Genomic DNA, 13,020 nt, shown 5'->3' on the forward strand with positions numbered 1-13,020 from the left:
CTGCAAGAAAAATACGTGTGGAATTTCAGAGGCAAACGGACATTACCTTACCCGACTTGACCCAAAAAAAACCCACCGATTTTCAATGTTATTCAATCTTTTTTCAGAGGACGAAAATTTAAAAATTGTTTATTCCCGGGCGCTCTGCATTGTGATTTTCAGAACACATCAATCCATCTGCGCGTCGCGTCGCCTCCCCTCTCGCATGCTAATCCCCTCCGATATAGTTGTTTCTACTCAATAATTCGGACAAAAGCAAACAAGCAAGTAGTGAGCCATTGTGCAGCCAGCGCGGCAGCCTCGCAGCCTCCATCATTGTATTGGCCGGGCACTTCCCCTCCAATTTAATCCGCACATCGCTGCGAATCAGCCTTGCAGTGGCGTGGCGGCCCCACCCTGTAATCACGGGGCCTGGCCTGGCTCGCCCCTTCCCCACAATTTGCCGCACTTGTCGCACGGAAATACGGAGCGCTCACTGAGAGAAGGGGTCGGTGCCTCACGATAAAACTGTGTTTTGTTGAACCCCCCAATGGCGACAGTTACACGAGTTCAATCCTTGCAACTGTTCAGCCGATGATCACAATAAGACTGCTAAATAGTGAGAGTGACTGAACCGCCAATAATAGTCAGCATGAAAGGACTCGATTAAACTGGCTTTAGTCATAGGCTTGATCGATGGTCAGTAGTCGCGACTAAAGCGTTTAGGTGTGGCACCGAAACACTGGCGATGCGACACTCAACACGGAAGTCGCGTTGCCATCGCCCAGCGCTCTGCCACACTCATAACAGTGCGGTAGCTCAGTGGTCTCCGTGCCTGGAGGCTGGATAAGAAGCCGGGTTCGGGGGTTCAACTCCCCGTAGCGCAACCAGTTTCTCCTGGCATAGTATCTTTGTATACTATAGTGCTGCCAGGAGATGGACTGTGGGACACTTGGGACCCCAGGAAAGGGAGCGAGCTATCATTTTCTCGGTGCGTCCGCACACATTCGTCAGTCCAAGAGGCCCATCAATGCCGGCCTCTCTCAGTCAGCCAGGTGGGCGAGTTGGTAGAGCGACGGACTCGTAACACGTAGGTCCGTGGTTCGAGCACTCGTTTGGGAGTCGTTTTTTCATCGGTTTACGTTTATGTGTCAGGACTAAACAGTCAATCGTCAGACCTTATCGCATTCAGTCACTGTAACAAGATTTGATTTAGTGGCAGTGGCTAAAATAGACAGACGACATGTTAGAAAAAGAGTACATCTCACAACTAAAGTAGTGCGACTAAACGATTTAAATGTGGCCATCGAACGTTTAATTGAACCCCCAGCGACCAAACAGATTGGTTGTCACAGCTGTAAGTTTAGGTGTGGCCCCAAAACATTTCCCTCAGTGCTGCAGCGCGGCCACACAATCGCGGCCAAGATATCCCAGTGCAGCAGCAGCCTCTCCCGCCGTGCTCTGTCTCTCTCGCACCTCCGCGGAACGCCACACGAGTGCGAGAGGGACGGCCCGGCCTGGAGGTCGTTAGCCAGCACCTCGTGCATTTCGCACTCGATTTGGCGGTGTCCGCCCCACTGCGCCTCCTCGACACTCGACATCGATCCTGGGCGCGGCCATCAAAGGCACGACCTCGGAGGAGGGCGCCTGCAGCGCCTGCACCTCCGTCTGCAGTCGGTTTGTGTTGGGCTGGCCTCTCTAGGGCCTCTCTAGGGCCTCTCCAACGTGCGCGCGATTTCGCTCCAACGTCCATTACCAGGAGCTTGTTTCTCTAATCCCGGCGCTCTCTCTGTCTCTCCACCGGTTCTCTTTGTCGCTCCTCTCTTTGGCCGCTCCCCCGCCGCTCACTGTCTGCCCTAATCGAGTCTCCCTGTGACTTTCATCGAAACTCGATTTGGTTCAAAAGCTGTCCGAATGCGTGCGCGCAGGGCGGCGCAGGGCGATGGAGGGGGCGCGGCTGGAAATGAGGGTCCTGGAGCTGGAAGCTGGAGTGGAGTGGAGGCCCAAAATGCAGTCAGGGCGTCTGGATGTGGCGGGCCGCTGGGCCGCGCGCCGCGTGCGGCATGTCGTCGTACCGTCCCTCCGAGCACGACGCTGCACTGCGTGGCCAGGTCACCGGTTGCGTCGTTTGAATACAGTGCAGTGAGACCTGCCTCGCCGATATTGAATTTTAGACGCGCCCCTGCTGGCTGCGTGCGTCGCGTCGTCGGGGTGCTGGCGCGCGGCGGGGCGGGGCGCGGCGGGCTCCGTGCGACTGTCTGGCTCGCCCTGCTTTGGCGGCTGCTCGCCTGCCATTTTCTGAAAGTGACGTTTTATGAAGAGAACAGAGGGGAGGCTGAAGCCAGACACGGTCATCCACCCCTCTGGCGCCTCTGGCCGAGCGCGCAGCCCGCGCGTCGCGGCGACCGGCGGCAACCCCCGTGCGACGCGACAAGGCACCAGCCCGCCCGCCCAGCCCGCCCACCAGCCAGCCAAGACGCTTTCTAATTCATTCCGTAATTTAAAAGGTGGCGCTGGTGGCTGCCGGGGGGTCTGCTGGCCCACGCGCCCCGCCACGCCCGCCCCACCCCGCCCCGCCCCGCCGCACTGCACGTGTCGGCGTGTGTGCGGCTGGTATTAGGGAGCGAAATTAGGCGAGGCCTGGGAAAATCGTCGGCGACGTGGTGATCTGCGAAAGAGTTTCTGTCTCCTCCCCCCCCTCTCTCCTCTCTCTTTCTCTCTCTCTCTCCTCTCTCTCTCTCTCTCTCTCTCTCTCTCGCTCTCTCCTCTTTCTCTCTCTCTCCTCTCTTTCTCTCTCTCTCCCTCTCTCTCTCTCTGGGCCGTCCTTGACCCCTGACCCGGCTTTGCGACAATCCGAGCAGTCAGTCCGAAGCGAGCCGATACACAGCGGGGCGGCGGGGCGGCGGGCGGGCCGCAGGGCTCGGCCCAGGGCGTCCCCGGGGGAGAAACACATTCGACCTCAACGCCGCCGTGCCGCGCTGCCCCGCAGTGCCCCGCCGCCGGCCTCGGGGCCCCGGGCGGGGCTCGACCCCGCCACGTCCTCGGAGAGCAGTGCGACTTTCAGCTCTGGAGTCGCGTGAAAACAGGCACCGCGCCCAAAGTCAAGGCCGACTGCGGCACGGCGGCACGGACCGGGGCGGTCGGAATTCGACCTGCGCACGACTCGCTGAAGGGCAACGAATGACAACTGCGCTGGCACGCTGAAAAACAGAACGTGGAGCCGCAGGTCCTGAACCGCTCAGCTTGGTCTCCGCCTGGCGGGTAGGCAGTCCCGGACGCAGCGCTGTCGGCGGGACTAGCGTACTGCCGGGGGTCCTGGCAGCCCGCTCCCGGCTGACGAGTACACAGGGAAGCCCCCTCCTTTTTGACTCACGTCGCGCGGGGCGAGTGGCGCCTGAACCCGGCCCGATCCGGCCCCAAAGCGGAAATGATGCTGGCTCCACTGGAGACCGCCGTGAACGCCCCGGCCGGGCGGAGCGCGGAGCGACACAGAGACAAAGCGCGCCCATCGAATTGTTCTGTTCAAATCGCCGTCGCTGCATAATGCATCGGCTTCCATTCGGAAAACAAGCGGCCGGGGATCGGTTTTACGCGGGCCGGCCTCTGCGGTGCAATGGCTCGGCTCGCCGCGGCACAGCCTGCAGCCATGGGCGACGGCGGCGACAGCCATGGGCCGCGGCCATTGGCGGCAGCCATTCCGAGGTGACGAAAGGCCCTACCCGCCTGGGCTATGCCGCGCCATGCCGGGCTATGCGCACAGGGCTGTGCCCGCTTTTAGGGCGCGGGGCCGTAGGGCTGCCGTAGGGCGTCCCCCGGGGCCATAAACTTAACTAGGTGCCGCAAAGGGTGGCGCCGCGGAGCCGCGGAGCGCCGCGCGTTGAGACGGGCCGCGGCGCTCGTGTGTGTGTGTGTGTGTGTGTGTGTGTGTGTGTGTGTGTGTGTGTGCGTGTGCGTGTGTGTGTGCCCCTGTGTGCGTGAGTGAGTGCGAGCGCACTATCCGACAAGCTTTATTGATACCTACCAGGAAGGGCCCCCGAAACAGAAAGGGGAGCGCTGCAGCAGACTGGCGCGCTGGCGGCCTGGCGCCTTACCGTGACGCCACCGCCGCCACACTGCTTGTGTTGTCGAAACTCCGCATGAAAGTCCCGAGGGCGCGAGGGCGGTCCTGCAGGTGCTCGGAGTGCTGCGCTGCAGTGGACGGGCATGCGCCGGACACACTGGACGAGGTGCGTCACGCGCTTCGACGAGGCGGGCAGGGCAGGGCGGCCGCCTTGCCAGGGCTTGCCCGGGCTTGCCCTTGCGGGGGTCGTCGCGTCGTTTATGCAAAGTGTCATTGGCGCTGAGGTGCCCGGGGCTTGCCCGGGGAAGAGGGGTAGTCGGCGAAAGTTCCCAAGCAGCACCGTGCGAACGGCGGCCGCCAAAAGTCGCTCCAAAAACGTAAAACGTATCGCCTGCTTTTCGAGCTTCGCTAACCTTTTTTTCTCGCGGTGGTGTGCGTGGCAGAAGCTCCACTTTCCGCAGCCAAAACAGGCTGCCACCTCCAATACATCCTCCCCCCGCCCCCTTTCCACTGCCATTTTCTTTGGTGTGATTAGATTACAGTGCTGGAGAATGTCCCGGAGTAATGTCCCGGCCGGCCCTGGCGTGGCGGAGGCACGGGGGAGGAGCAGGCCGGGCCAGGCGCCGCGTGGCGCCGCGCCGGTGCTAAACAAGTCGCTCTACTGCCTCATTTTGCTCGACGCCTTGCCGCGCCTTGCCGCACATCGCACCACTACAGCCGCCACGCTCAGCAACGCTCAGCAACGCTCGCCGCCCCCGCAACGCTCATCGCGGAAGGAAGCGAAAGGAGCGTGGCGTGTTATTGGACGCGCGGAACGGCGGCGCTTCTTGCAACCCTTTTTATCTGATCCGACCGTACGCGCTGTGCGTGTGTGTGTGTGTGTGTAGCACAATGGAAACGGTGCCAATTTATGTACGCCCCCCCTCGGCGGGCCGTAGTTCAGGTTATACCGCCACCTTCGCCGCGGCAGCACAGCCGCAGCCTCCTCCCCCGCGCTGCAAGTGAACTTAATACACTTTTGTTTTTTCCCTGCCTGTCCCCTCCCCCCGCGGCCCGCGGCAGTCATATGAGATCTTACTCGGCACATCGGCACGCTTTCAATAAGGCTTTCCACGCCGTAAATCTCGCCTCAACGCGTGTCGTCCGTTCGTATTCTTAAGCTGTGAAATATATTGGTTCTTATTCCAATATATTTTAACTGCCCCTCTCCCGCCTCCCGCTTTCGTAGTCCTATTTCGTCGCCATCCCTTAACGGCCGCTCCCCTCACCCCTCCCTGGGCGTCGCGGCGTGGCCGCGGCGCGGTCTCGGCGGGCAAGTGACTTTCTGGAACTCGCTGAATGTGTGCGGTAGGGTCGCGCGGCACCGGCACCCGCCACGCTGTGTCACTCGGCCCTTTCTATCTTCTATCCGCAGCCCCCCTCCTCGCAAACTTCAATCCATCTATGCCTGTCTGGCGCCGCGCCGCGCCCCCACTGTAATGAAGGTTCGATTCTTTTGAGCCAAATTTATTCCACATCATGTTTCCCCTGTTTGCTTGTTGTCGTAACGGGATGGGATTTTCTCGTCAAACACGACGCACCGTCAGACGCCTGACATCTTGTTCGGGCCGGGCGGGGCAGGGGCAGGGCCGCCGAGGCAGGGCTGGTGGCAAGCCTGGCAAGCCCGGAGGCCTGGCAAGCGACGGCTGCGAGATGAATAATGTGTTGCTGGAAATGGCGCTTTACAGGAGCGCCCGAGGCTCGCCTGAAGCTTGCTCAGGGCTTGCTGAAGGGCTTGCCGAAGGGACAGCAGGTCTTGTTCAGCGCGCGGAGCGACGCCGCCAGGACGCCGCCAGGACGCTGCTGGCGCGCTGCTGCAAGAGTGTGACGCAGTCCTTTGTGTCCGGTGCCGGGCACCCCGGGGGCCTCCAGGGCCTCCAGGACCTCCAGGCCGCCAGGGCCACCCCTATCGCCCCGCAATCTGCCTGCGGCCCTGCGGCCCTGCGGGCGGGGCGGTGAAGCGCTGCGGGCTGCGGCGTTCCGGGCGCGGCGGACTCGACAAAGGCGTGCGGGCCCCGCCCCGCCCCGCCCCGCCCCCCGCCCCGCCCCGCCCCGCCCCGCCCGGGGCGTCATCTCAGCCACGAGGCCCCGCTCGGGGTCAGCCCCGCACGACACGTGCAAATTTGCGTACCGCCTCGCACACGGCGCTGGGGAGGAAGCGGAGGCGGGAACGGTTTTAAGAGTGGTCCACCGGTCCGGCAACCCTCATGGGAATTTTGGGATGCCCCTTGCCGCTGACGGCGCGCCCTGGTCTCCCGGGAAAAGGGGGTTTGGGCCGCCCGGGGCCCACGCCCCCTACCCTCCTCACGTTTGCGCCCCCCTTTTTCCCTTTTTTGCCCCGCCTCCACGTGCACCGCAGCGAAGCAGCGCGGTGTGGGAACTTGGGAACCTCTCCAACCGCGTCGTCCTGCCTCGCCCTCGACCTCGCCTGCCACCGGCCCGTCGACGGCGAGCTGCTCGAGGCTTGCGGCGTCGACCCCAGGTCGCCCCCCAGGTCGCCTCTCTCCCTCTCCCTCTCTCTCTCTCTCTAATTCCCCGCAAGGCCCTTCTGCTCGGCAACTGATTGCGAGATTTGTAGCGGGATTGTCTGCACCAGTTTATGGATCCATTCAAAGGGAAGGGATTGCTCGTATGACGGCAAGCAGGCGGGGCGGGGCGGGGCGGGGCGGCCCTCCATGGCGGCGGCGGCAGCGGCCCCTCCTTAATCCCACGTCACGCTGTATAACTCGATATCGCGCTGTACACGCCCCCCCCCCGCCCCGCCCGCCCCGCCTGTCGCTACTACGGCCCTACCCCCTTCGACCCCTCGGTCCCCTTCGGGTCCAGCCAGCCTCGCCAGCCTCAGCCAGCCAGCCTCAGCCAGCCGGCGATATTGCACACAGAGGATAGTCCGGAGCAGATTGGACGGATCGACGCGGTGCTGGCGGCGTCCGGCGGGGCAAAGGGGGGAGGGGGGGGGAAACCGCCTGCTAAGTGCTGCGGGGACTGCATGCACCCTTTCCCTGTCACCCCGCCACCGCCGCCACCCGCTGCTTGCTCTACTTGGCGGTGTAGGATGCAGGATGTTTATGAGGAGCCGTATGGACCGTGTGTTTTGGGAGAGGGGAGAGAGAGGAGGGGAGGGAGGAGAGGAGGAGGAGAGGGGAGAGGGAGGAGAGAGAGGGGGAGGAGAGAGAGGGGAGAGAGAAGGAGAGAGAGAGAGAGAGAGAGAGAGAGAGGGGAGCGTGGCCGGAGTCGATATTTCGTGCTGCTCACAATGTACCTCGTCAAACCGCAGTGTGTGGTTTCGGCTTCCGGCCGGAAGGGCTCGGCCCTAAGGCGCTCTGCCCGCCCCCCCGCCCCGCCCCACCCAACCCCGCCGCGGTTGCCATGGCAACAGGAGGAGACTCATATCTGAATGGAACAGGACCAATCATTCCAGGCGTTCCTCGCGGCCTCGTGATATGAGTCGAGTCCTGCGGCTCCCATTGTGCCCGGCCCCCTGGAATTGAACATTCGGCATCTCTCTCCCTCCGAGGCCGGCCGGCGACGCGCCGCAGACAGTCCAGGCCAAACCACGCCGCTCCGCACTGTTATATTTTTCGCGCGTTACTCCATTTGCGTCACGCAGTCCGTCCAGCAGCCCAGGTGCCTCCGGCCTGCGTCCCCCGGCCGCTGCTCCTTTTGCAGTGGCCCTGAATGGGAGGCCGGCCAGGCCAGGCCGCGCGGTAGGCAGCCAGCCTCACTGCAATGAGGGGTCTCGCTGTCCTTAATTCAATTTCGTCGCAAAAGTGGTTCGGAAAATGGGCGGCGCGGCGGTCGCGCTGACGGCTCGGCAGAGAGAGAGACAGACGGACGGACGGACGGCGGCAAGGCAGTGTCCTTTATTTTATTCGCTTCCTGGAGAGTATAAAATGGGCGAAAGGGGGGCGGGGGCGGCGGTCTTTATTGTCATGGAAAAACGTACACGGCCGTAAAGCGGAGCGAGCAGTCGGGTTGTCATCCCGTCAGAATCGAAGCAGAGAGAGAGAGAGAGAGAGAGAGAGAGAGAGAGAGAGAGAGAGAGAGAGAGAGAAAGGGAGAGTGCGTTGCGTGTGTGAGTGTGCGAAATGCCGCATGTGACCTCCATGGGAAAGTCGCGTGACACCGCCCCATGACATACTTTGGCAAAGTACGTCGTCGTCGTCGTTCCCGATTTTTTTTTCTCCCTTGCAAAAACAGAAGCCTTAGGTAACACTGCGCCGCGAGAGGTGGAGGTGGAATCGAACAAGAAAAAGTTGCGCGCGGACTTTTGTTTTTGTTCTTTGTTTTCCATTTTTAGTTATTTTCTTTTTGGGGGGCGCCGCTGGGAAGGGCTTATCCAGCCTGCCTCCACGCCCCGCGTCGCTCCACGTGCAGAAAGTGGGGAGGCGGAAGCGAATTGTGTGTCCGTCCAACTCGCGGCCGTGGGCCGTGGGGCCGAGCGCACTGCGGGCAGGCCGGGCGGCTCGGCGACTCGCATTATTTACCCCGGAATAACTTTGCCATTGTTATCAAATTTCACGCGGTGTGGTGGAGTTTCAGAAAATTTTGTCAGTCGGCGCTCGGCAGGCCCGCTCGGCAGGCGGACCGGACGGGGACGAGACGCTGCAGGCAGGCCGGCCAAAGTTAGTTCGGAGCGGCTGTACACACCTGCTCCAACTAGCGGAGAGCTGCGCCGAGCGAGCGCAGAGCTAGCGCAAGCCGCAGTGGCTGTGCTGCAAATAACTGAAATCCGAGAGGATCTGAGAGGTTCGAAGGGGTGGCCGCCCCGCCCAGTTCGGCCTGGTTCGGCCCGTTCGGCCCTCCACAACAATGCCTCGGCCCGCCATGGCAGCGGGCCGCCCTCGACGAACTTGACGCAGTCCACGCCGTCGCTGCCATGTCCGTGCGCCCCGAGTGGGACGCCTTCCTGCTGGACTCGAGCCCCCCCGAGCCTCCGTCGTCGTGGTCCTGGGAGTGGCGGCCCCCTCTGGTGCCGGCCGGCGCCGCGCTCCTGGCCGCGGCCACCGTGGCGGCCCCCGTGCTGGTGTGGCTGTCCCTGGCCTACCTGCGGCAGCGCGCCGAGACCAGCCTGGCGGCCATGCGCAAGTACGTGTCCGTGTCGCTACCCCGCGATGTGGGTTTGGGCGCGGCGCTGACGCGGGGTATCGACAGGTTCGTGGCGGCGGCGCGCGCCCGCATGTGGGACATGGACTACGACCCCAAGCTGCGGCAGTGCCTGCGCGCGCTGCGGCAGCGCGACAAGGAGTTCGCCGAGCTGCTCAAGGCCTGTGACGACCTGCCGGGCCAGAGCGCCTGCTCGCGCGCTTGCAAGCAGGTTGGTCCCGGGTTCGACCGCCGGCTGGGGTTTCGATTTCCGCTTTCCACGCTCAACACCCGGGCCGCCAGATGCTGGGCTGCGGCTCGGGGGACGTGGCCTTGGAGGCGTCCGACGTGGACCTGGCGCTGTCCGACTCGCACACGTGCTGCGACACGGCGGACGACGAGGTGCACGCGGCGCGCCGGAGCATCGCCGTGGAGCAGGGCGACTGGTACCGCGGCGCGGCGCACGGCCTGTGCCTGCAGCACGTTGAGGACTCCTCCGAGGACGACGCCGACCCCTGCCGCCGCCACGGCCTCGAGGCCCGCGACGTCCGGGACCTCCGCGAAGAGCAGCTGCTGTGGCGGCAGCTGTACGCCGAGGAGCGGCGGCGGAACCGACCCAGATAGAGTCACGAAAGCCGTGTCCTTCGAAGCACCGCGCCCTTGTTCAGTTTAGACTTCTCTGGAGAGAAAAAAACAAAAATGTTGCCAGTGTGGGTGTTATTTTGGCGGGAAAGGCGGTGATTTATCGGGGCGGCGCCTCATCGCCGTCGTCAGCATCATGGCCATCATGATGGCGGCCATTACGGGGATCGAATGTTGTTGATGAACACACGGGATTACCGAGTCCCTTATCATCATCCTGGTGGGCGGTGGGCGCCCCGGCCGGGCCGGCCCGCCAGCGCCGCCCATTTTTCTATCATTTTGTGGGTGAAATCGGAAACCACACTGCGGCGCTGTGCTTTTGTTGGCGAGCAGGGGGTTGGCGGGGGGACAGGAAAGCGATCCCGTGTCCTGGACGGCGAGAGGGGGGGAAAGAGAGAGAGGAGGGGGGTGGGGATGGAGGGAGAGGAGGGTTAAGGGCTAAATAACGTGCTTTGTTCCTTGCTGCTCCTTGATTGCAGAATAAGGAATGGGGCTCAAAGAAAAGGAGCATAAAGGGCTCGTCTTCCCCCAGGTCTGAATACGGCGCGCGCCTCTCACATGATAAGCTCTCTCTCTCTCTCTCTCTCTCTCTCTCTCTCTCTCTCTCTCTCTCTCTCCTCTCTCTCTCTCTCTCTCTCTCTCTCTCTCTCTCTCTCTCTGTTCTCCCCTCCCCCTCCCTCCCCTATTGTATCGAGCCCCCCTCCGTCTATTTCCACACTGCACCGTGTCTCGTCTCACCGCGAATTAGCCCAATTTGGTCCCGAGAGGATTTGCTGAGCCGTCCTTCCTCGTGGCGACTCGCTTTGTCGGCGACAAAGAAGCAGAAGCCCCCCAACAGGTCGCCGCCGCGGTCCTGGAGCACGCCGAACACCCCGTCTGACAGTGTAGCCGTCCAGGACGCACGAGGTTTGAACCCGATGCTAATTTGGTTGGTGATTTGGAGCGAAGTGGAAAGGGGTGCTGTACACTGTACACACGGGGGCGTGGCCGAGGCGTGGCGCCGAAGGGCTCGGCCGAGGGGCGGCCGGGGAGTCTTGCCTGCGACACGCCGACACGCACTCGGGGCCGAAATTGCACGGGAATTGAGTAAAGCAAGGCGGCAAAATTGTAATGAAACTTTCCTTTGTGATTTGGCCAAAATGCCGCCGCCGACGCCACGCCGCCACGCCCGTCGTTGAAAAGGCCTCCGCTCCCCCGGCCGGCCCGGCCCGCCTCCCCCATACATGAAAGGGTTACACACCGGGGTGCCCCTTCGCGCCCCGCCCCGCCGGTCCAGACAGTGCCCTGCAGTGCCGCGCGCTCAGCCAGAAACGCAAATAGCGGGCTCATTATGCCGCGTACACTCGGTGCGTGTTCCGACTGTACCGGCGCCGCTTCGCCGTGCTGACTGTACCACCGTACCGGGTATTGCCGGGCGTGCGGGCTGCAGGCTCAAGGCTCCAGCAGCGCGTCCAGCAGCCACGGCTGGAGCGGCTGGAGCGGAGCAAGCGAAGCGGAACCCGCAGAAGGCCGGAGGGAGTCCTCTCTGGATTAAAAGAGCGCCCTCCTCGCACAGCGGAAACACCCTCACGGTGCACAGTGGGCCAGAAGACCGGTGGAGGCGGCCAAAACTCTAAACGCGTTTTGAGCTCCAGAGTCGCTAAAAATGACTCGAATCAAACGTGTGACCCCACCAATGGATTCCTCGTTCGGAGAGCAACGCATTGGTCGGGTCACACGTTCGGTTCGAGTCCCATTTAGCGACTCTGGAGCTCAAAACGCGTCTTGAGTTTTGGCCGCCTCCACCGGTCTTCTGGCCCACTGTACGGCGGGTTGCCTACTCGCAGTCCAAGCTGTCCTCCGCGGAGGGAGGTTGAGCCGAGTCGCGGCCAAGAAGGGCCGCGCGTTTCACAAAAACGCGCACAAAAACAAAGCAGGGGCTGGCTGGCTCGAGTCTCGCGTGTCCCGGGGCAGTAAATGCTCGATGCTTCCCCCGCATTCCCCTCGGCGGCAAGAAGCGGAGTCCGGGGAGAGGGGGGGGGGGGGCTAGAGCAGCTGCAGGCCAGCGCCATCTACATAGTTGCAAGGCCGGGGCGCCAGGCCGCGCTAGCCGCGCCGGGGTGGAGGGCCAGGCCGCCAGGCCGCCAGGCTCGTTGCATGCGGGCGAGGGGCGGATCCAGCAAGCTCTCTGAAAAAGGGTAAATTATGACAATTGCCTACCTTGCAGGCCTTGCAGGCCTCGCAGGCCTTGCGGGACACTTTGGCGTGCCTTTTTCTGCGTGTGCCCCGGGGGGTCTTTGCCCTGGAGGACAAGGGACGGTGGCCGACCTGCGTGGTTTGCGGCGGACGAGTCTGTCTCTTTGACGTGTCCCTCTTTGACCCCCGGCTGCGGGGGTGGCACACTGCCGACGGATTCCGAGAGCCGTCTCTCTCGCACTCGTGTGGCGTCCCTCGTAGGTGCGAGAGAGGCGACTCTCGGAATCGGTCTGCAGCGTATTCCGGAAACAAGGACGGTAGGCACCTGTGCGATTTAGACGGAATTCTGCGGTCCCTACCTGTCCTCGCCGCTCCGCCGCTGCTCGCACCACGCCGTGACGCATTCCTGATACGTCTCCAATACGCCGAACTGCCTTGGCGGCCCGAAAATGTGCGACTTTCAATCGCTAGGAATGCAACGCGGCGCGTGTGTCGATTATAGCGCGGCGGGCCTTCGCCCTGCCGCCGCCTCGCCCGCCCCTCGCCGACCCTCTCGCCCTCTCCAGCCCTCGGCATGTGAATCCCGCACGACTGGCGCGCGTGGCCACTGCCGCGGCCGGCCCCGCCCCTCGCCTCGCCCCGCCCGGCCCCGCACGTGCGAGCGGGCGATCTTCGAAATCGGCGACGTTCCTCGCGCGGCGGCATGGCGGGCTGCGGGCGCGGGGCTCGGCTCCCGCTCGCCGCGGTGCGCGCAGCCCCGCCGCTGACGCCCCTCATACGTCTCCAATACGCCGAAGCGCCGCGCCCCGAGATGTGTTTTCAATGAGGAATGCGCGCCGGGTGTATGGCGCGGCGGGCCTGTCGCTGCCGCGACCGCGCCGCGCCTCGGCGGCCGCTCACTTCAGGCAATTAATCAACGGAACGAGCGAGATGTTCCTCTGTGGCCGCGCTCGCCGCGCGTCCGCCCGCCCCCGGCCGCGCCGCGCCTCGGCCGTCGTTCGTCAAAAGCAAGTTGCATGGCTAGGGCGCGACCGGGACAA

General features: G+C 63.3%; 1 protein-coding gene across 1 annotated transcript; it reads left to right on the forward strand.

Moving 5' to 3' along the window:
- Positions 1-8,957: 8,957 nt before the first annotated feature.
- LOC117642965 lies at positions 8,958-9,787 on the forward strand. Its single transcript, XM_034381601.1, has 3 exons — positions 8,958-9,166; positions 9,233-9,395; positions 9,467-9,787. The coding sequence occupies exons 1-3, from the start codon at positions 8,958-8,960 to the stop codon at positions 9,785-9,787; spliced, it is 693 nt and encodes a 230-aa protein (XP_034237492.1).
- The last annotated feature ends 3,233 nt before the right edge of the window (positions 9,788-13,020 follow it).

This window comes from Thrips palmi, unplaced genomic scaffold (genome assembly GCF_012932325.1).
Source record: "Thrips palmi isolate BJ-2018 unplaced genomic scaffold, TpBJ-2018v1 HiC_scaffold_16, whole genome shotgun sequence".
NCBI classification, from domain to species: Eukaryota; Metazoa; Arthropoda; class Insecta; order Thysanoptera; family Thripidae; genus Thrips; species Thrips palmi.

Excerpts from the sequence above, each read along its gene's own strand:
- LOC117642965 (XM_034381601.1), top strand. The coding sequence starts at position 8,958 with ATGTCCGTGCGCCCCGAGTGGGACGCCTTCCTGCTGGACTCGAGCCCC. Across the intron at positions 9,167-9,232 it reads AGCCTGGCGGCCATGCGCAA|GTTCGTGGCGGCGGCGCGCG; the intron begins GTACGTGTCCGT and ends GGGTATCGACAG. Across the intron at positions 9,396-9,466 it reads GCTCGCGCGCTTGCAAGCAG|ATGCTGGGCTGCGGCTCGGG; the intron begins GTTGGTCCCGGG and ends CCGGGCCGCCAG.